At 41.9% G+C, this 24,126-nt stretch overlaps 1 protein-coding gene across 2 annotated transcripts in view; it reads right to left on the bottom strand.

Moving 5' to 3' along the window:
- Positions 1-23,873, bottom strand: part of EPG5 (ectopic P-granules 5 autophagy tethering factor) — a 113,236-nt gene extending 89,363 nt beyond the window's left edge. The window contains exons 1-9 of one of the 2 annotated variants that reach the window (XM_012440833.3): positions 23,721-23,873; positions 10,890-11,831; positions 9,188-9,431; positions 7,883-8,019; positions 6,132-6,239; positions 5,159-5,232; positions 3,584-3,689; positions 634-748; positions 80-230 (exon numbers count right to left, since the gene is read on the bottom strand). In XM_012440833.3, coding sequence (XP_012296256.2) covers positions 80-230; positions 634-748; positions 3,584-3,689; positions 5,159-5,232; positions 6,132-6,239; positions 7,883-8,019; positions 9,188-9,431; positions 10,890-11,831; positions 23,721-23,783 — 1,940 coding nt within the window. In that variant the 5' untranslated portion in view covers positions 23,784-23,873. The remainder of the gene's footprint in view (positions 1-79; positions 231-633; positions 749-3,583; positions 3,690-5,158; positions 5,233-6,131; positions 6,240-7,882; positions 8,020-9,187; positions 9,432-10,889; positions 11,832-23,720) is intronic. The other variant, XM_012440831.3, reaches the window with a different exon arrangement.
- Positions 23,874-24,126: the final 253 nt, after the last annotated feature.

Here is a 24,126-nt window from a genome sequence, read left to right as displayed (position 1 = left end):
TCCATCATCCCAATTATACAGTATCTGCATCTGACCAGGGTGAAAGTAACAGAGAAAGATAGACCAACAGCAGTATTACCTGATCATATAACCAATTCGCTTCACAAACTGCCTATAGCGTGCTCTATTAAAGGTTTCTAACCCCACAGCCAGAAGTTCCACTAGTGAGTTGGCAAAGGCAAAAATTTTCATCATCTCTTGAGGTCTTGTTGTTTCAGGTAAATAATCACCTAGAAGTTAACCAGATAAAAGAAAAACATCATAATTACTATGAAAAAACGTGAACAGATACAGCTATATAAATATTTTAGTGAACACCCAAAGCCAAGATGGAGAAGAACTGACACTGTTATTACCCTGGCTCCCATATTAACATGAAATGGGAAAAAACTTGAGACAAAGTTTTTTCATGAAAATTAGAAACAATTTATTTAAGCTGGGCAATGTGCAAGCTAGTTAGCCTTCTCACATCTAAACATCAAGTGGGAAATGACAAGCACAAGAGAAGCCTAGAACAGCTCGGCACAAGAAACCTGGGTTAGAGCCTGCACAAGAAGTAAGACTCGATGCAGAGTTACTGTATTTGCACCTGCCACTACCACATTTTACACATGACAAGACAAATTAGTCTACCTTTCACTTGAAACCCAAGAAGATGCTGAAAGAGTTCATGAAACGGGAACTGTGCTAAAAGGGTCACCAAATCATCTTCATTAAGGAGAATCCAACTGGTCTCAGGGTCTTCATCCTAAGGGAAAAGACAAAAAAATCAAGTCAGCTGGTTTGATCAGATCACACTATGGTCTAGAGTTACAGGAGCTAAATTATCACAGGTCTCAATGGTATACATGTGATATCCTCATGAGTCTTCATGGACCTTTTCTCCAGGACAGAAATTTATAGTCTCAGTTCCACAGATCGTTCCACAGTAAATCCCCTGAAATTGCAAGCACAATTTTATATGTAACTGGGTCATAGCCAGTGACTGAAACTGCTCTCATTAAATGTCCATCCCAAAGAAAATAGAAAAAAAGAAATTCTGTAGAGTGAGGACCTTACTATAGGGATCAGTGCTTTGATAACACCAATTAAAGAACCACAGATGGGCCCGGCGCTGTGGCTCATGCCTGTAATGCCAGTACTTTGGGAGGCCAAGGCGGGTGGTTCAAGAGCAGCCTGGGCAACATGGTGAAACCTCATCTCTACTAAAAATACAAAAATTAGCCAGACATGGTGGTGTGCGCCTGTAATCCCAGGTACTCTGGAGGCCGAGGTATGAGAATTGCTTCAACCTGGGAGGCAGAGGTTGCAGTGAGCTGAGAGATTGCACCACTGTACTCCAGCCTGGATGACAGAGCGAGACTCCATCTCAAAAAAAAAAAGAACCGACTATAATCCCAGCACTTTGGGAGGCCGAGGCAGGTGGATCACGAGGTCAAGAGATCGAGACCATCCTGGTCGACATGGTGAAACCCCATCTCTACTAATACAAAAAATTAGCTGGGCATGGTGGCGTGTGCCTGTAATCCCAGCTACTCAGGAGGCTGAGGCAGGAGAATTGCCTGAACTCAGGAGGCAGAGGTTGCGGTGAGCCAAAATCGCGCCATTGCACTCCAGCCTGGGTAACAAGAGCGAAACTCCATCTCAAAAAAAAAAAAAAAAAAAGAACCATAGATGAGAGTTCAAGTTGTGCTAGCTACAATTCTCTTCCCCCAAAATCAAGGTCTATGTAATATTCAAGAGACTTCAGAGGAAGCAGTTGACATTTGCTACGGATGACTGAAGTTCTGTTGTCAACTAGTGCTGTGAAAAGCAGTATAATATAACTGAGGTCATATAAAATGATTACATAGGGGAAATCTTCGTGGTCTTTTTGTTTGGCACAGTGCACTAAAGTCACCTTAAAACCAAGTTGATTTATGTCCTGAGATATGCTACATGAAAAAACGAAGGAAGTAAAAAGATCCTGAGAGCCTGAAGAATATATCACCTGAATTTCAACGAGGGACTGATGCCAGTCATTCATAATTTTCTTAAGCCACTCAATTTTTACCTCTTACTATGTATCTAAAATGGCTAACAAACAAGAGTTTTAGGAACTCTACTTAAGGCAGTAGATCTCAACTTAGCTGTCCTTAACTCAGCCTTACATTTAATCCCCAAAGAGGCTTTGAAATATTTGGATGTCTGGGTATGGGCCTGGGCAAGGTTTGTTAGTTGTCCAGGTGATTCTAGTACATGGCTAGTATCAAGAAACCACTGATGTGGATAATTCAGAGCGCCTTCCTCCCCACAGCTTTTCTGAAGCAATGGCACTCCCAACTTTCTCATCTACTCCCCATGTTCTTGAATTCACTGAATATTCAGGGAGTGCTTAACAGGAGCCAGGCACCCAACGCAGGGTGAGATAATTAATCAAATACTTTGACTGGAAGTATTTAAAACACTTCCAATAACTTGTAATGATTTAACTAAACAATACAAGTATTTATAATGCTTCTTAATCATTATCCGTCTGGGATTAAATGCAGGAAACCTACCAGAAAAAAAGACTTCTCCCCCAAGAAAGACCACTCTAAAAAAAAAATATTGCTCCACTACAATCTTTAAAAGACCAATCTGTACTGGCTCCTGAGAAGCTTGCTTCAGAATGACTCCTCAGTTTCTAGCAAAGACGCTTGCACATCCACATCATTTCCCACCGCCTGACCACCTCCTCCTGCAAGTTTCGGGAAGAGAAAAACAACTGTGAAGGGGGATCCTCACTTCTAAAGGAGCACTCTGGGAGATACACAGACGTGATCCCACAGCTGCCATGGCTGTCATTCTGAGTACTGTCTGCTGCACACTTTCATCTCCTTTTAAGAGAGGGATTATAACAAATCTGGTCACTCAGCATCCTAGACCAGAACATCAAATCATGATTCAGACCAAAACAAAAGACTAGAACTGATAATTAGCTGGAGAACAAAACTGCTTATAAACATACTCATGAGGGGTATAGTAGAAAGGAAAATTAACAAGGGTGATCTCAGGAAGCTGGATTTTGATCATTAAATTCTCACCACAAAAGGAAAATCTTCTACCTTTCAATTGAGAATTTCTGGATAAGAAGTTTATGAGTTAAAGGAAAATCTTGCTAAGCTCCAGCTCTTTATTATTCAGATTCATATCATCTGTAGGTGAGGCTCGAACCCCAGAAACTTGTTACTACATAAAGAAACTCCTCATATACATCTAACATAATATGACTTTAACTTCCAGGTGCCAAGTTCTCCCAGCTGAACAGAATGGTATTCTAGAGAAGGGGTGCAGCACAGCACACTGGCTCAAAGCACAAGCTCTAGAGGCTCTGCATTTAATGACTCTATGGTTTGAGAGAAGATACTTCAAACTCATGCACCTCAGTTTCCTCGTCTATAAAATGGGAATCATAAGTCTTTATCTCATGGGGTTGCTGGAAGAATTAAATGAGATACTATGTGTTAAATGAGCTACTATGTAAAAAGTGCTTAGAACAATACCTGGGGCATAAGAAGGGTTCACAATGATTCATCAAAATGATGCGGACATGACAAGTTACCTCTTCTCCTCCTTCGTCTACTAGCGTCCAGGTCCCAGATCCAGGCCCTGAGGAGGATGACTTCCGCTCGCTGGGCTTCATGTGGCACATAAACTCAGCTCGATTTCTAAAGGACAAGAATAATCACTCCCATCACTTACATGAAGCCCCACGTGAGTGTATTCTGGAGTATCTCCTCACCCTGAAGAAGAGCCACACATCAACCCCATCTTCAAATGGTTTAAATTAATACATAAGAAATAAGAACTGGCCAAAAACCAAGGCTACTAAAACTGCACTAATTTTGGTGGAGAATACAACTATTCTGAATTAGTAATGATGAGTAACTGCAGAAAAGCAGCTACACTAGCACAGCTCCCTGCATGACGCAGGACCTCAATACATATGCTGCGGACCTTAACTCAAACCAGGCTCCCAAAGCGTTGCCAGGGAAACTATTTTAGCAACTATGACTTACTGAGTGAAAAAAGGGGAATAGAGAGGCTTCTTTAGGGCCAAAACATAGATATAAATGCAAAAATACTTGTGAGTCAAATCATAATCTACCACATGCAGGAGCAGCCCCTTGTATCCAAGGCAGTAAGGGAAAGGAATCATCACATCTAAATTCCTCATCTTAATTTCAAGGACTTCTATAATCAAACCCACCCGAGTTCTTCACCTTTGTTACCAGCTCCTGCACACACCTTAGCTTCAGCCACGCTAATCTACCTGTGCTCTGCACAGCTATCCTAACCTGTGTTGCGGCCTTTGCTCACACTGTTCTCCCACCTACATGTTCTCCCTTGTCCTTTTCTCCTACTGAAATCCAATCCATTCTTTTTTTTTTTCTTCAGATGGAGTTTCACTCTGTCACTCAGGCTGGAGTGCAGTGGCATGATCTTGGTTCACTGCAACCTCTGCCTCCAGGGTTCAAACAATTATCCTGCCTCACCCTGCCGAGTAGCTGGGTGATTACAGCTGGGACTACAGGTGATTACACCACCACACCTGGTTAATTTTTTGTATTTTTAGTAGAGATGGGGTTTCACCATGTTGGCCAGGTTGATCTCAAACTCCTGACCTCAGGTGATCCACCTGCCTCGGCCTCCCAAAGTGAGGGATTACAGGCGTGAGCCACCATGTCCAGTCCAATCCATTCTCCAAACATAGCTCATTTACCATGAAACCCTCTCTGACTCCTCCACTCAACTCTTTATTCTCTTCATTTCTATTGCATAGCTTCACAATTTAACACTTAAATCTCTCTGTACTATTTCTCTTCTGGCACTAAACCTCTTTTTCCAAGAAACAGATCACCTTTTTGTCTGTAGCACCTTTCACAATAGTATATACGACAAGAGAGGCAAACCCACTAAAATGGGGAACCCATAAAAATGGTTGTTTGCATAGAAGCAGTTGAAGGGTCGCTTTGAAACAAGAAGTATCAAACCCAAAGAAAATCTGCAATGTTAAATTCTAGAAAGCCAAACTTCCCTTAGCTGTTCTTCTTTGGATCTAGGCAGTTTCAGAAGCCAATCCCTTAGAAGAAGGAAGCATTTCAATCTCTACTTTGCAAAGCTCTTCCACACTTACTTGACAGGAGACATCAGCAGGGCAAGGGACTGCATAAAATGAAAGACCCCTGATGGGTTATGCAACACTTTGATCTGAAATCAGAAAAGCAAAAAGCATACTGTAGAAAACAAATAAACCAAGTGTCTGTAATCTTGGTTCACAAGTGTTCTAACCAAAGTTGCTGTTAAGAGAACAAGGCTGGCACTGGTACCTAGTACACAAAAGTAAAGCACAGCCCATGGGTTACCTGACAGCACTGAGTCAGCTGCACTCAAAGAACAGAGGTAGCTGGGCAGTTCCATCAATTATCCATAACAACATGGGATGAAGGACATTACTGCTACTTTAATCCAAAGAGAGACAAAACAAAAACCAAAAAAATCCTCCTTCTACCTAATAAGATTCAGACTTCTTGCCACTAGAAATACTGAAAAAAAAGGAGATGTGGAGAAGCTGAATTTGGGAAACATTTTGGTCCTACCCATTCTAAGTGGTTGCTATGAGTAACAAATTGACCCAAAGGCAACAGCAGAGAGGAGTATCTAAAAACCACATAGTCAACTCCTAAGTATATAAGAGTTGATCACACAGACCTGAGATCTCTGCTAGTATTAAAGAACTCTGAGATGCGGAGGCTTCTGTTTGACCTGTACCAACTGTGGCATAAGACAGATTGACTTAGGAAGCTATATTGAATACCATGAGAAAAAAGTCCTGGTGAGCCTTCCTGCACAGAAATTGTGTAGAATTAAATACGACTGAATCTACCCAGCCAGACTACAAGCAAACTAGTACAATTCTGTCAATTATGGGTGGCCCAACAAGTTTCAGCATTAGAATTTTTATAAATGTATTCTGGATATATTTTAAGAATTTTATTTAAAATATTACTATTTTTTAAAGTCTTTTTTTTTTCACAATTTCTTCAGGAAAAATGTCTAATTAAAAGCTCTCCCCCAACCCCTCAGAAAGAAATGACCATTCATCATACCTGGATGAAAGGAACAGCCCATTTACTAACACCAGCAGGGCATCGAAGAATATGGTTTAGAAGGAAGAGGTGATCTCCAGGACAGCCAACTCTTTGTAGGACTGATACCTAAACAATAAAGGTCATATGATCTATTTTTTAAATAAAGAATAATTTATCTAGGGGTCTAGTAAAGTCATGTATCCAATGCTTAAATACATGCAATCTTTCAAAAGAGTAACCAAACACAAGATATACTATTCACTGGCTGAGTTTCCACCATAGAGGCACACCAGAGGCCTATGAATCTATGAGTATTATGATAACATCACAAGTAGTTTCTCTACAAATCTAGATTTTTCTTCTCTGGCAAATTATAAATCACTAATGTTCCTGGCCACAAGTGAACAGATATATAAGTCAAATAATTTAAACTAGTTTTTAGTAGTTCCTTAAATCCAAATAAGTATGCTTGAAACATTACCCTACATTTAAGAACTCTAGTACAAATCTAAAAAAAGCACCCAAGGCAGCCCCATTGAGAAACATAACCAATAAACAAACACCCCTCTTCCCATGACACACCTAACATCTTCCCTAAGTTTTCCAAATCCTTATGCCTTTCTTCTTTCTCTTAAAAGAAACTTTTTAAAGCACAACATTAAATATCAACTGACAAAAAGAGTGAGATATAGAAAATTTTTTGATCAGATACCTTATCTAAAATGCACAAGACCAGAAATTTTTCAGATTTTTTCAGATTTTGGAATATTTGCATAAACATAATAAGATATCTTGGTGACATGGTTTGGCTGTGTCCCCGCCCAAATCTCAACTTGAATTTTATCTCCCAGAATTCCCATGTGTTGTGGGAAAGACCCAGTGGGGGGTAAATGAATCATGGGGGCTGGTCTTTCCCATGCTAATCTCGTGACAGTGAATACGTCTCACAAGATCTGATGGGTTTATCAGGGGTTTCTGCTTTCGCTTCTTCCTCATTCTCTCTTGCTGCCATCATGTACGAAATGCCTTTTGCCCTCCGCCATGATTCCGAGGCCTCCCCAGCCATGTGTAACTGTAAGTCAGACTAAACCTCCTTTTCCTCCCAGTCTCGGGTATGTCTTTAACATCAGTGTGAAAAAGGATTAATTCATTTGGGGATGAAACACAAGTCTAAACACAATATTCATTTGTTTCATATATACCTTATACACAGCCTGAAGGTCAGGCTATACAAAATTCTTTGTAATTTTGTACATCAGACAAAGTTTCCATTAAGTACTTATGTGTGGAATTTTCCACTTGTGGCATCATATCAGCACTCAAAAAGTTTGGAATTTTCGATTGTTTCAGATTTCTAAATTAGGAATGCTCAACCTGTGCCTATATTCTGAATATACATCTAGTCTTCAATTTAGCAAACTTTCTGCATTTCCATTTCTTCCAAAGTTGAAGTCCAGAGTTCATTCAACATGTTTTTTAGAGAGAAACATACTTTGTGCTCAATAATGCACTATATAACTTACTACCACGTATCATGATCAAAGTCACTAATTAACTCATTAAATAAATTAGCTGAAAAAAAACTGTTGAAGACCAAATATGATGAAATAACAGATAATTCCTAAATTGTGAGAGAAATAAAACAAAGACTACTGTGTTTATTTCTGTCCCCTTAAAGCTGTTGAAGTCCAAATATGATGAAATAACAGATAATTCCTAAATTATAAGAGAAATAAAACAGACCACTGAATATATTTCTGTCTACTTACCAATTTCTGTAGCCAGAGAAGAATATCATCATGAAACTGAGTATCTTCATTAACTCTCCTGGTGAACATGAATAAGACACTAATGCATTCCTTTAGTTGACACAGATCAGAGGGAATGCTTTCTGTCTGCTTAGACGCTGTAAATGAAAGAGATTAAAGGAGTCTCTCATAAATGGTGTTTTTGGGGGAATTTTTAGTGTCTTCACTTAAACCAACAACAACAAAAAAAAACCTTAAAAAATAAAAGGAAAAAAGTTATATCAAAATATTTAAATTTTTATAAACAGCCAAGACAAAAATGTATTTAACACTGAAGTATTTCAAAATGAGGGAAAAATCAACCTCATCACAATTCATTTTTTTTTCTTTTTGGGACAGAGTCTCACTCTGTCGCCCAGGCTGGAGTGCAGTGGCATGATCTCAACTCACTGCAACCTCCACCTCCCAGGTTCAAGCCATTCTCCTGCCTCAGCATCTTGAGTAGCTGGGATTACTGACCCCCACCACCATGCCCAGCTAGTTTTTGTATTTTTAGTAGAGATGGGGCTTTACAGTGTAGGCCAGGCTGGTCTCGAACTCCTGACCTCAAGTGATCCACCCACCTCAGCATCCCAAAGTGCTGGGATTACAGGTATGAGTCACCATGCCTGGCCATAATCCATTATTTTTTATTTGAAAATCAGTAGATCTCTGTCTTACCCCTAGTTCTTTGATTTGTTAAGAAAATGGGGGAGGGGGACTTTTATGTTAAAGTATCCTAATATATCCCCCAGAAATAAAAACTGCATAATTCAATAAGCATACTTAATAGTTAATATTGTGTCGTTAAGGCTGATTTCTTAAAATTCAAAATAAGATGAAAAATTCAGAACATTATTAATCCTCTGTTGGAAAATTAAACAAAACAGCCCTACAAAAAAAGCAGTCCAAACAAAGCACAAAAGATAAAGGGTGAAGAAGTATTCTGATGATTCGTTTTATAATCAAAACCTGTATTTGGACTCAACTTGGTAACAAGCACATAAACTAGGACAGCAAAGGACATTAATGATAGACAGTGAGCTTTCTGGCATCCTAGAGAAGCAGAGAAAGAAAGCCACAGAGAAAAGAGACCTGGCAACGTTCCCAAGAAATGTCATGAAGGCAGATCTCAATCTTACACTGAGGGAAGCGTGGTAAAACTACAAGCACAAATAGCACCTTATAAGACCAATTATTACACAGTCAATTCAACCAGACTACATCCCTCAATTTTTTTTTTATTTCAAAACACAGGAAAGAGTGAGATCTTCATTACTTACACACCTCGGCCTTGCTGGTGAATTACTAAATATCTCAGAACAGCTGAACTACTGAGCAATGCATAGATGTAAGACTCCACTTGCAACCTTGAGAGCACAGAAGTATAAGAATGAAGGGCCAGGGTCTGGTGAAGGTGCTCAGATTTGGCATCAAATAGCTTCTTCAGCTCCCCAAGTGCATTTTCATTCATTTCTACTCTTTGGTAGCGATGATAGCTGGAAACTTTCACTTGATCTGCACAGATACCCTACCGGTGGACAAAAAGGTACTGTATGAAATCAGTTACTCTTTCCATTTGAAGTAAGCAGGCAGCAAGTATAAGATACACAGGCTTCAGTACCATCTTCAAAGAGCTTATAATCATGGTGAGGGGAGATATTAATGTGTAGAGAACATTACCAGCAAATATATGATCAGGTGCTAAGGAACAAAACCAATCACAAATACATCACAAGTTCAGAGGACGGAAGAATAACTTTAAGAAGTAGTCAGCAGTGAAAGCTGCAAGCAAATAACAGAACATCTCAGATTGATGATCTTGCCTTCTACTTTATGAACATAAAGCCAATGTGATATTCCCTAAACTTCACGGTACCTCAAAACACCTCTGAATCTACCCTCATCATTCTTTGTAGTTCTGTTCAAAAGAAGGAAAAACCTCTCCTCTCCAATACTAACTTCAGCTGTGTTCTTGATTCTGTCCTCTTTTCCTCAATACAGTATTTCCAAATGTTTCCCTCTTTCCTATCTACAGAGATATACAGGTCTGCCAATGAACAAGGATTAGGGATGGGGGAATCACATGTTTCTCTCCAGTATCTCCTCCAGCTTCCCTTCACTGCAAAACTTGTCAAGAGTAACCTCATCTTCCTTGCCATCTCTCCCAAGCCACTATGAAATGGCTTATGATAACTTTGGCCTCCACAGGGTTGCATCTAATAGTCTCCCCCATCCCCTCTCAACCTTGAGAGGATGTCTCCCCCTTCCTTTGGGGGCTCTGTGTTACACGTCAGGGATTCTCTATTGCTTATAGATCAGGAGGTGAGTTTCACTCTCATTTTGTCCACTGCCATCATCCTGGAGCTGGGGATCAGTTATTACCTTCAGATTCCTTATCCCCTCTCAATGGAGGGGGAAGACCATTAGATGCAACCCCATGGAGGCCAAAGTGATCATAACACCTTCAGTTTCCTCTTCCCCTCTCAACCTTGACACTCTCTACCCACTGGATGTTGGTGGCATTATGCCCAAGGTCACAAACTAATGGCCCATGGGCTGAATTTCAGCTGGAGACATGATTTGCATAGCCTATAATGTGTGTGCATGTGTCGGATTAGTTGCTAACATTTGCACATTAGTATTCCTCACACAAAAATCCAGATTTCTAGTTTTTCTTGGAAAATCATAAGATGTGGCAATGCTGAACCATCACAACCTCACAGCAACAATCAAGCAGAACTCGAGAACGGCTGTCCCCTCTAAACCAGGCATGGGCTGACCCAGTGACCACTGTGCCACTCAGCCTGCTTCACTCCTCCAGGTTATACACCTGGCTCCTGCAGGCATTTGACTTTGTGATCCCTGCCCTGTGCTACTATAGGCTGAGGCAGGGTCAGTGTGAGTGTAAGGAACAGACTCCAGACCTGGACGGCATCCCAGGAATAGCAGCTCCACTGCAAATATCCCAGACTTCTGATCAAAATACCTGTACGGACATTTGTTCCTCTTTAAACTGCCACAGCCGACTTTTAGCATTTTGGCAATCAGACGTCAGAGTGAGCAGCTCAGCTTCGGCCAGCAGCAGTTGCTTCCTACATCGTGAGTAGTTCAAAAGCAACTCATAAAATTCATGCCTATCTTGGTGAGCCATGCTGTCAAATTCTTCTAAATATGACTCGACGTTTTCCAGCCATGAACCAGGCTCCAAGATTTTTAGCTGTTCTTTAGTAAATGGTACTAGTTCTGGTTGAGATGGGATTTCTGGGTAGAGTCGCTCACTACGAAGCAAGGGTTTCACTGCCACCAAAGCAGGTACTTCTCCGGCAATTTCAGTTGGCAACTGGGGATACAGTTTCTTCACTTTAGGTGTCGGAAAAACATGTTTGGCTTCGCAGGAACTCTGCAAGCCAACATTCTGTGGCACCTCTGAAGAACAAACCAGGAATTGTTTGTCTTCTTTGCTATTCTGAGTTTCCCTGACTTGTACACTTTCCATTTCTGGCTGAGTATAAGAATTCGATTGGGGTACACTTTCTGAAAGTCCACATCGTACCGATTTATTTTCCTCTACCTCTGTAAAGTTCTTGGGGGTTTCTACTTTAGTTCCAACACTGCCTCCAGGGTCAATCTTTGGCTTGACTGCACTGTCCCCCACACAGGATCTGGCCTCTTCCCCTTCCTTTGAGGGCTCTGTGTTACACATCAGGGACTCTTCATTGCTTATAGTTAAGGAGGTGAGTGGTACATCAAACATTTCACTCTCATTTTGTCTACTGGCATCATCCTGAAGCTGGGCATCAGTTACCACCTTCAGATGGTCTCCTTTGAATTCACAGGCTGGAGAAGAGATTTCCTGCTCTCTGGAGGTTTTTGGAAGGAAGACTTCATCGGACTCTTCCCTCTGAGGGGTTTCATATTTCTTCTTTTCCTAAAAACAAGATATATAATGTGAAATAATTTATAACAATAATTGAGGCTTTCAGCAGGAGGAATTTTAAAGCTGTATATAAAATCTAAATTTCTCCATTTAACAAATGAAACCTAAATTCACTTTGCAAGCAATGTGTTTCATATGTCGTATTGTCCAATATTGAGTGTGTTAAATCTGGAGATTCACTAGAAAAAGATCAACTGGATTTTATCAAAATTAAAAACTTTCATGCTGCAAATACCATCAAGAAAGTAAAAAGGGCCAGGCACGGTGGCACACACCTGTAATCCCAACACTTTGGGAGGCCGAGGCAGGTGAATCATGAGGTCAGGAGATTGAGACCATCCTGGCTAACATGCTGAAACCCCGCCTCTACTAAAAATACAAAAAATTAGCCAGGCCTGGTGCTACAAACCAATAATCCCAGCTATTCAGGAGTCTGAGGCAGGAAAATCGCTTGAACCCAGGAGGCAGAGGTTGCAGTGAGCCAAGATTGCACCACTGCCTCCAGCCTGGGCAACAGAGCAAGACTCCATTCAAAAAAAAAAAAAAAAAAAGTAAAAAGATCACAGAATGGAGACAAATATTTGCAAAACAAATATCTTATAAGGGGCTTACATCTAGAATATACAACCAACTCTTTTAACTCGATAATAAAAAGATACTCAACTGAATTTTAAATCAGGTAAAGGATCTGCATAGATAATTCTCCAAAGAAGATAAACAAATGGTACATTAAAAGAGAAATGCAAATCAAAACCACAATGAGATACCATGTCACATCCACTAGGATGACTATTTAAAAAGTCAAATAATAACAAGTTTTGGCAAGGCCATAGAAAAATTAGAAGGAATACTGCTGGTAGAAATGAATGTAACATGATGCAGTCACAATGGAAAACAGGTTGTAATGCCTGCACAACCCTGTGATCATATGAAAAACCACTGAATTATACACTTAAGGTCAACTGCATAGTTTATGAATTATATCTCAATAACGCTGTTAAAACAAAGATTACAAGTATTTAGTGAGTTAAGAAATGAATGAAAAGGGCCAGGCACAGTGGCTAATGTCTGTAATCCCAACACTTTGGGAGGCTGAGGCAGGTCGATCACCAGAGGTCAGGAGTTCAAGACTAGCCTGACTAACATGGTGAAACCTGGTCTCTACTAAAAATACAAAAATTAGCTGGGAGTGGTGGTGCATGCCTGTAATCCCAGCTACTAGGGAGACTGAGGTAGCACCTTGAACCCAGAGACGAAGGCTGCAGAAAGCCAAGATTATGCCATTGCACTCCAGCCTGAATGACAAGAGGAACACTCCATCTCAAAAAAATGAATGAATGAATGAAAAGGAAGTAGAGGGTGGAATGTGGAACAGAGGGAAATTTTTTTTCTGTTTTCTTAAGCTGTAGGAGAACTCTGAGATGTTAAACGCTAACTAGGGGAAAGACAGAAGGCAGGGGACAATCACAGGCTGGGCCACAGGATTCTGGCATGGCAAACAAGCCCTCAAGCCAATCCAAAGCTTCTTCCCCAGCCTGTCCCTCAGACAGTTTTTAACTTCCCTTTATCCCTCTCACCACCTCACCCCAACCCATCTCTTTGCTTCCTCTCCCCACACCAAGATTGGCCTTAAAATTTCACACTTTCCCTTCACCAGCTACAACTCCCAAACTTGTCTTCCCACACCCTGCAGATTTACCCTATCAGGAATCATCATAACCATAATAATAGCAACAGCTGGGGGGTTAAATAATCAATAAAGACTATTTTAACCTTCCTACTCCCTCCATGCAGAACACAGAAGCCTGTTCAGGTTTTTATTTTCCCTAAGGGTGGAACTCACTTCCCAGGGTTTCAAAAGTGTTACCAAAGAAAACTTCCTACCCCTGAGTTTGTTAGTGTTATATGTAAATTTTCAGTGGCACAAAAGTAGCAGCACTCAAATATAAATTTCCTCAGCAAGGCAATTTACTTCTATAGAAGGGTGCAGCTCACAGATGGAACAATGGCAAGTGCACACCTGAACAGGGGAGAGGAAGGAGTTCTTATTCCTGATGCGGGTAGCCCCTACTGCTGTGCCATTACCCTATTGGATAGGGTTACAGCACACAGTCTAAACTAATTCCAAATGGCTATTTTAAAGAGAGCAGGGTACGAGCTAGAGTGGCAGGGTGGGTAGTTTGGCAGGAAGGACGGTTACAGGACAAGTCAGAGCAAGTGACCAGGGGTGACTCAGGTCAAAGCAGGTGACCAGGGCAGGTGACCAGAGCAGGTGACCAGAATGAGTCAGGACAGAGCAGGGGACCAGGGGAACAGATGTGAACTACTAATTAGAACTGGTAGAAAAGGTTGTTTACTGAAGTTAAACTTTAAAATGGAGAAGTAAAGAATAAGAAAGCTGAACATACTGACATACCAATTCTCTGAAGAGAAACCTGGCGTTGGCTATATCTAACAATAGGGAAGTTAGGTCCAATAAGGGAATTAATTAGAATTAGGTCCAACAAAGGAAGTTAGATCTAATAAGGGAATTAATCTGGAGTTGCCTCAGGGAAGCAGGCAGGGAAAAAGGAGAAGCTAATGCTTTAATTCAAAGAATGGACTAGCCATACTAAGGGAGGCAGGCGGGAGGAAGGGGTGGACAGCTGGGGGAAGCACAACTGTCTGAGCAGGTGGCACAGGCCTGTTCCTGCTCCCTTACAAATCTGAGATAGGAACAGGAGCTCTGGGATGCATACAGAAAGAGGGAGCGCCTGTGGATGGTCACGGAACACCAAGAGCAGTGGTGAAGCCTCTCTGTGGTTCACGTCACTTCTCTAAAGTACAGAATAGGGGACAGGTCCTGAATGTCTCTAAGTCTCCAGCCTCTGCTTTACCACCAATTCAATCCAAACATCACTGTAAGACTGGTCTCCCTAAATCACTGCTCGGAACACCACAAAAGCAGTCCCAGCTCTTCACTTAATGACTGACTCTTAACTCTGACATTCGGTGCCCTCGATGACTCAGTTATGATCCTGTCCCAATACAAACCTTTCCACATGGGCTTTCCTGTGAGCTCTGCAACAGGTACTTGTCATCAGGCCCTGGTCAGGTGCCACCTCATTGTTATTTATCTTTATGTTCTGTCTCCCAAATAGACCACAAGTACATTGGGCTGTACCTTATGCCTGTCTGGAGCTGATCTGCTCTGTGTTTATTAAGTGTTTCTTGAGGCAGTAGTGATGACCTGTGAGTAACAAGTCCATGCTAAAATTTGTCCTAAGTACTAGAATTTTAAGGTAAAGAAACTGTTGAATCATCAAAAGAATATGTATATTTACCAAAAGCTCTGGCACACTCAAAACTTTATTTTCATATGCATGTCAAAAAGCAGAGGGAAAAATCCAATTAATTCAGAAGAAAATACACTTTCATGCTCAAGTCTGAATCTATTCTTATAGTTAATACACAAAATTTCATCTCATTTAAAAAAAAAAAAAAAAGAGGCCAGGCGCAGTGGCTCATGCCTGTAATCCCAGCACTTTGGGAGGCCAAGGCAGGCAGATCATTTGAGGTCAGGAGTTCAAGATCAGCCTGGCCAACATGGTGAAACCCCATCTCTAGTAAAAATACAAAAATTCCAACTGCCTTTGCAAAATTATGACAGAGAGTAAAAGAGATCTAACTTAACTGACTCCATCTTGCTTCTAACCTCCAAGCTGTCCTTGTTCATTCCTTGGCATAGGATGAACTAACTTTGGAGGAATGTATAGTTTAAACAAAGACAATAACAGCCCTTTCCCAAAGCAGATCTCCTTCCTGCCTGGGGACTAGATTGCCTTTGTAGGACTAACATTAACCACAAGATTAGGAAATATGGTTTAGGAGTCAAGCAACTGGGGGCTATAAGATTCTGACCCTCCCAAACTGCTCCTAAGATCAGTGCTTGAGATATTTTGCAGACCCTACACTTGATGGATCAGCTGGCACCAGGTGATCAATAAACTGGCTCATCTGATCTTGTGGCCCCACCCAGGAACTGACTCAGCGCAAGGAGACAACTCCGACTCCCTATGATTTCATCTCTAACCAATCAGCACTCCTGGCTCACTGGCTTCCCCCCACCTACCAAGTTATCCTTAAAAACTCTGCTCCCTGAATGCTGGAGAGACTGATTTGTGTAATAATAAAACTCCAGACTCCCGCACAGCTGGCCCTGCATGCATTACTTTCTCTATTGCAATTCTCCTGTCTTGATGAATCAGCTCTGTCTAGGCAGAAGACAAGGTGAACCCTTGGGCAGTTACAAAATTAGCCAGGCATGGTGGCTGGCACCTGTAATCCCAGACACTCAGGAGGCTGAGGCAAGAGAATTGCTTGAACCTGAGAGGCAGAGGTTACAATGAGCCTAGATCGGGCCACTGCATTCCAGCCTGGGCAAGAGAGTGAGACTACATCTCAAAAAATAAATAAATAAGGCTGGGCGTGGTGGCTCACACCTGTAAATCCAGCACTTTGGGAGGCCAAGGTGGGTGGATCACCTAAGGTGAAGAGTTCGAGACCAGCGTGACCAACACGGTGAAACCCCATCTCTACTAAAAACAAAAAATAAGCTGGGTGTGGTGGCGCATGCCTGTAATCCCAGCTACTTGGGAGGCTGAGGCAGGAGAATCACTTGAACCCGGGAGGCAGAGGTTGCAGTGAGCTGAGATTGTGCCACTGTACTCCGGCGTGGGCAACAAGAGCAAAACTCTGTCTCAAAATAAATAAATATAAAATAAAATAAAAAAGAAAGCCAGCTTCCAATTACTCTACCTACTTCAGTTAAAAAGAAATAAAGGTCAAGTGCAGTGGCTCACACCTGTAATCCCAGCACTTTGGGAGGCCAAAGCGAGAAGTTCTGTTGAGCCCAGGAGTTTGAGACCCGTCTGGGCAACACAGGGAGATCCCATCTCTGTTTTTATAAAAATAAATAAAGACACAGAAGGAGGACATAATGTATATATAATAATCATTATAGATCACAAAATAAAATTCAGACGACTCTATGTGTATCAATTCCATGTGTATCAAGTAACATAATTTAAGCAAAAGGTATTTCCTTTTTCAAAGAAAATTAGAGACAGGACCAGGTGTGATGGCTCACGCCTGTAATCCCAGCACTTTGGTAGGCTGAGGCAGACGGATCATGAGGTCAGGAGTTTGAGACAATCCTGGCCAACGTGGTGAAACCCCATCTCTACTAAAAATACAAATAATTAGCTGAGCATGGTGGTGCGTGTCTGTATTCCCAGCTACTTGGGAGGCTGAGGCAAGAGAATCACTTGAACCCGGGAGGCGGACGCTGCAGTGAGCCAAGATCGCACCACTGCTCTACAGTCTGGCAACAGAGATAGACTCTATCTTAAAAAAAAAAAATTAGAGACAGAGTCTCACTACATTGTCCAAGCTAGAGTGCACTGGCTACTTGCAGGCACAATCATAGCATGCTGCAGCCTTGAACTCCTTTGCTCAAACAGTCCTCCTCCCTAGCCTCCCTAGTAGTTGGGTCTACGGGCTGGTACCATCACACTGACAAAAGAAATTTCTTACAATAAAAATGGCCAGGCAGATTAAGAAGAATCTATTTCTTTATTTTTGATCTCTACATAAGTTACATACAGGTAAAATACCAATTTTTAGATCATTCAAAATGAAGAAATAATAACCAGTAAATTATACAGAAAGAGTTGATAAACACAGAAAAACATGCTTAACTATAAATTACAGTAAATATGCCCTAGAGTGTGGGTATACGGGGGGAAACCTAAAGAAAAATACAACAAACTATTACCAACAGTTATTTCCAGGAGCCAGAATTCTGGGCATTTCATTTCTGGGTTGTACAGAGTGTGTGTGTGTGCTGTGTGTGTGTGTGTGTGTGTGTGCCCTCATACACACTTTAAGCAATGAGGAATCAGCAAGTAATCATTTAAAAATAAAAGTTTTCTCAAGTTTTGGAAAATAAATGGGAAGTTTCTATTCATCACTTGAAATAGACATGTAGAGATGTGGAGCAGGCTTGGATTCACATGTCCAAGCCTATTCTACATCTTTACGTGTTTACTTCAAAATTAACATATTTAAAACCAAACTCCTCATTTTCCCCCTGAAACCCGTTCCACCTATAGCTTTCCCCTTCTTAGGGTCTTCCTTGACTTTTTCTCTCAAATCTCACATCCAAACCTCAGCAAACCCTCTTGGCTCTCAGACTTCAAACACTCCTCACCACCTTCTTTCTGACAACCCTGGCTCAAGCCACCATCACCACTTGCCCGGATGACCGCAATAGCCTCCAATGGTCTCTGCTTCTACCCTTGCCCCCTTACAGTCTATTCTCCAAAAAGCAGGCACAGTGATCCTTTAAAGCACAAGTGGAATCATGTCACTCCTCTGCTCAAAACCCTGTGTTGATTCCATACGTCACTTGGGTAAAAGCTTATGCAAAGCCCGACATGATCTGGCTCTGCTATGTTTCTGACTTCACCCCCTACTATTCTCCCTCACTCACTCCACCCTAACCACACTGCCCCCTTGCAGTTCCTAGAACAGGTCTAGCATGCCACTGCCTGAAGGCCTTTTCCTGGCTAGTCCCTCTGCCTGAAACACTCTTCCCTCAATAACCACATAGTGAACTCCCTCTTCCATTTCATGTCTTTACTTAAATGTCACCTTCAATAAGAACTAACCAGACCACCCAACCTAACCTCTCAACAGTACTCCCAAACCCCCCGCTTTTTTTTGAGATGGAGTTTCATTCTTGTTGCCCAGGCTGGAGTGCAATGGCGCAATCTCAGCTCACCACAATCTCTGCCTCCTGGGTTCAAGTGATTCTCCTGCCTCAGCCACACGCATAGCTGGGATTACAGGCATGCGCCACCACGCCCGGCTAATTTTTGTATTTTTAGTAGAGACGGGGTTTCTCCATGTTGGTCAGGCTTGCCTTCGAACTCCCGACCTCAGGTGATCTGTCTGCCTCGGACTCCCAAAGTGCTGGGAATACAGGCGTGAGCCACCGTGCCCTGCCTTCCCCAAATCTTTAACCTGTCCTTTTTCTTTTTTCCATAGCACTTACAAAGCATGATATATTTTATTCTTCATGGGTTTTTGTTTGTTTAGCTTGCTTGTTTTTTGTCTTCTCCCTCTAGAACGTTAAGTTCCACTAAGGCCAGGATCTTTGGGTTTTTTCTCTTTTACATCCCAAGTACCTAGAATAGTTTTTAGAACACAACTGGTGATCAGTGAGTGTTTAATAAATGAATTTGCTCTTAGGAAGCACAAAAGAAGCTAAATAATACTATGCAGCGCCCTCTAACTTCACACCAAACCACTCCTGGTGGAAAGGGACTAGAGGGAGAAATCAATCATCTAGGCATGGCACAAGAGGGGATGGAGATTGAAAAGGTTTTCCTGTGACCTTCTGGGACACATCTGCCTGTCCTTAGCAATTACCAGATACTCTCACTATTAATAAGTTGCTGGAATTCAGAATTTAATATTAACTTTTAAAAAACACTATAAAATGCACTTCTTCTGCAAAGTAAGTCCAAATCTAAGAATCTACTGTATTTAAACGCGTAATTTATCAAGATCAATGAAGTCAGGGTCCTCAGAGTGGGGGGATTTTATAGCAGAGAATGATACTAAAAGAATGAAAACATTGGGACTATCTCTTAGGCATCAGGCAATAAGCACCAGATGCCCAACCATAACCTAGCAGCTGAGGTTAGCTACCAGATGATTAACATTGAGGAATGCGGGTCAGCTGCTGGGTTAAATCCAGAAGCCACTCAAACTGTCTGAAGCCAACAGCACATGACACTATCCACTTCCTCAACTGAGCCTTTGAACCAGTTTGTAGTTCCCTACATAATTGCCAAATTATACTACAGATGGTAAAGGTGTTGTTAATGTAGGACTTTATAACCATAACCGAACCATAACAGCACTAAGAAGTGCATCGATTTACTCTAAAAGAATTAACTTTCTATCTAGATGGTTTTATTCTAAAAGAATTAACTTTCTAGATTGACAAGGATGGGGACCTTGCTAATGTCATGGACTTTTTCGATTAGTTTTCTCATACTAATCAGAGGAAATTTACTAGAGTAAATTCTTCTGAGTGACAAAGCTTGGAAATATTCTTCATTACTGGCATTTATTTCATCATTCAACGAACATTATCCAGTGATAAAAAGGCTGTGAAGGGTACTGAGAACAAGACAGGTCCCACCCTCAGTGAGTTCAAAATCTAAGGAAGAAGAAAAATGTTGACAGAATAACTTCAAATGAAATGAGTGGCAGAAAAGGGAGCAGAGTGCTACTGGAGGGGGTAGTGACGTGAGGGTGATGAGAAAAAGCTTCTCTGACAAGGTACTGTTTAGCTGACACCTCATAAATGAGTAGTTGGCTAGGTAAAGAGGGACAGAAAGGGGCGTCAGAGGAAACAACACAGGGAAAGGCCCTGAAGCAGGAAAGGACATAAAGGTTAAGAATGAGAGCCAGGCGCGGTGGCTGAGAGGCTGAGGCAGGTAGATCAAGAGGTCAGGAGTTCAAGATCGCCCTGGCCAAGATGGTGAAACCCTGTCTCTACTAAAAACTATAAAAAATTAGCCGGGCAAGGTGGCAGGTGCCTATAATCCCAGCTACCCAGGAGGCTGAGGCAAGAGAATCATTTGAACCTGGGCGGCAGAGTTTGCAGTGAGTTGAGATCACGCCACTGCACTCTAGCCTAGGCAGCAAGAGCGAAACTCCATTCTCAAAAACAAAACAGAAAAAGAATCAAAAGAGAACTTTGGGAGGCTGAGGCAGATTGATCACCTGAGGCCAGTAGTTTGAGAAGAGCCTGTCCAACATGGTAAAACTCAGTCTCTACTAAAAACACAAAAATTAGCCCCAAATGGTGGTGGGCATCTGTAATCCCAGCTGCTCGGGAGGCTGAGGCAGGAGAATCGGTTGAACCGGGAGGCGGAGGTTGCAGTGAGCTGAGATCGCACCACTGCACTCCAGCCTGGGCAACAGAGTGAGACTCTGTCTCAAAAAGAGAGAGACAGACAGAGAGAGAGAGTGGTAGGAAAGGTGGTAGAACTGAGGCTGAGGAGGAAGACAGAGGCAAGATCATACAAAGCACTTAGTCCATGCTTTGGACTCTAGCCTCTGGGTGATGGGAAACCTTTGAAAGGTTTTGAGGAGAGTAACGTGATCAGTTTTGTTTTGAAAAATACATAACCAGCTCAGTTTAGAGAATGGGCAGCAAGAATGAATGTAAAGAGGCCAGTTTAGAAGAAATCCCCCCCTTGGAGGAAGGTCGTAGTAGTTAGGATGGAGAGGAAATGCACAGAATCAAAAGAATATTTAGAAAATGCAATTGGCAAGACTTCGTGAATGATTAGATTTAGTGGGTAAGAAAAAGTAGATGTCAAAAATTTTTGGTTTGACCAAATGCCTCTGAAATAAAGGCCTCTTCATAAACTCGAACAAAAAAAATTAATGTACGTTTGTACAGAAAAGTTGCCTAAGATAAAAAATATAATCAATTGGCTTTTCATGGATCTAAAAGCTTAAGATTTTTAATTTTTTTAATTTAGAAATTCTGTTTTAAACAAAATAACTTAAGAGAGAATCCCCTTAACAGACTCTTTTTTAAGCATTTGTAACATTCTATCTGTGGAAAAGCAAAGACATATAGATATATGAAATAACTATTAAGCTCCTGGATTGAGAGTCAGGATTTCTGGCTTTAACCTGAGTTCTCTCATAAACTGCATGACATTGTGCGATATTTAACCTCTGGAGGCTTTAGTTTCTTCATCATCTTGGGGGAAAAAAAACTAGAGATCAAGACAAGATTCTGGCCAAGTGCAGTGTTTCATGCCTGTAATCCCAGCACTTTGGGAGGCTGAGGCAGGAGGATCACTTGAGGTAAGGAGTTGAAGACCAGCCTGGCCAACATGGTGAAACCGTGTCTCTAAAAAAAAAAAAAAAAAAAAAAATTACAAGAATTTGCCAGGCATGGTGGCAGGCACCTGTAGTCCCAGCTACTAGAGAGACTGAGGTGGGAGAATCACTTGAGCCTGGGATGCAGAGGTTGCAGTGACCCAAGACTGTGCCACTGCACTCCAGCCTGGGCAACAGAGTGAGACTGCGTTCCAAAAAAAAAAAAAAAAAAAAAAAAAGACTTAAGATTCTGCTCTCCATAGACAGACAACTAACATTTATGTGTCATGCACTACTGCATTCTAGGTTCAGGGATTTTTTTTTTTTAGCCTCATTGTTAGGCAGGTTCAGGGATCTTATAACTGGTCAATGGCTTTTTTCTTTCTCCTGGGCCTGGATGGTTCTTCACCAACCCAATACAATGCAAAAGCATTTCTCTTGAAAATATTTCTGAAATTCAGTACCAAAATTACTTTCTCACCAGAATAACTCCTCGCAGACCTGGATGCACCAATGTGTCTAACTCCACTACCGCCTTTTAAAAAGTCATATAAAGAAAACATGGTAAATATTCACCATGGAATACTATACAGCCATTAAAAAGAACAAAATTGTGTCCTCTGCAGCAACATGGATGCAGTTAGAGGCCATTATCCTAAGCAAATTAATGCAGAAACAGAAAACGAAATACCGCATGTTCTCACTTATAAGTGGGAGCTAAACATTAAGTACACAGGGACACAAAGAAGGGAATAATAGATACCAGGACCTACTTGAGGGTGGAACATGGGAAGAAGGTAAGGATTAAAAAAAAAAAAACACCTGTCAGGTACTATGCCCATTACCTGGGCGATAAAATCATCTGTACAGCAAACCACCAAGACATGCAATTTACACATGTAACAAATCTGCACATATACCCTCTAAACCTAAAATAAAAGTTGGAAAGAAAAAAAGCATCATAATGAAAGGAATCCACATAAGTCAATTACAGTCTATTAAAAATGGTACCTATGAACACTAGCCTCCTGTTAAAACCTTGTTCCGATGAGAAAATCAGATTATAGGATGTTTAAATTACACTTGCTTTGGAACATCATCCACTTCTTGGGGAAAAAGTTTCCTGTACTTATAATACCATCCTCCATATTTCCCAAATGTAAACTCTGTTTCAGGTAAGCCAAAATTATGGGGTCTGGCCATCTGGGAGCAGCATTTAATCTGTCCATCTTAGAAAATATATATAAATAAAATGAATATTCAGACTGCACTTAAAAACAAATCAACTTAAAATCACTCACGGGAAACCCAGAAAATTGAAATACGTCCCTACTGTGTGAGATCCACTCTGGGTTGATTTCTAGCCATTCGTGCCCCATATAAACAATCAAGATAATAAGAAATAAACAGGCAGCACCACTGTCATCCTGAACTTTCAAAGTGATGAGAAACGGCACATCACTAGTCTACTTTACATCTGTGACTATCCGTAAAGTTTTGCCAAAGGTACCTTCTCCGCGTGGAGAGGAACCTTCCCTCTTTATGCATGGCAGGGACTGAAAATGTTCCTAGGATGTAAAGGAGTGAGAGTCACCGATGGGGTTGGAAAGAGAAAAATTACTTCACGGCAGGAAACCTGACCCAGATAAGGAAAACCAAGAAGGAAGCAGAAAAAGAAGAGGCCAGTGAAGTCACAGGAGGGAGAAGGGAAAATGGGCTCCTCACAGAGTGTGGCAGGGGGATGTGGAGAAGGAATGGAGAAGGGCTGGTGTCAACGGGTGGTAGGATCAAATACTTGGAAGATGGAGGCAGAGCATGCAGATGGCTCAGGGAACGGGAGTTGAGTTGGCTGGGGAGGCCGAAGAGGGGAGCAGGAAGACAGAGCACACCGCCAGAGCCTCGGGAGGGTGGGGAGATCCTCACCTTTGTTTTAGCCCGGCTGGCCTTAGCCTTGGCCCGGCGCTGGGGCCTCACCGCCTCGGCCATAGACCCTGCCGCGGCGCAGTCACCGTTTGTTTTTGTCAAACCCTTGCGCTTCACGCAACCTGCCCAGTTCTGGCCTCCGGACTGTCACATGATCGAATCTCCGCCACTCCCGGAGAAGAGGCGGTGACTCGAAGCCTCTACGGGCCGCAACGTAGGACAAATCACTCCGGGACGTATTTGCCCTGGAGGACGGCTGCCCCGCCCCCTTCCCGGAGCCCAGGCCCCGCCCCTAGCCCTGGCTCCGCCCGGCGCGCAGGTGTCTTGGGTTGCGCTCGACAAGCAAAAAGAGGAGAAGGAAAGAAATGGAGGTTATTTAAAAAGGAACTCAAAGAAGCTAGTCTGT

Source organism: Aotus nancymaae, unplaced genomic scaffold (genome assembly GCF_030222135.1).
Source record: "Aotus nancymaae isolate 86718 unplaced genomic scaffold, 86718_ANA_hifiasm-v0.15.2.pri h1tg000020l, whole genome shotgun sequence".
In the NCBI taxonomy this organism is placed as follows: domain Eukaryota; kingdom Metazoa; phylum Chordata; class Mammalia; order Primates; family Aotidae; genus Aotus; species Aotus nancymaae.
Note: the sequence above shows the minus strand (reverse complement) of the source record. Positions and strands in the feature narration are given on the sequence as shown.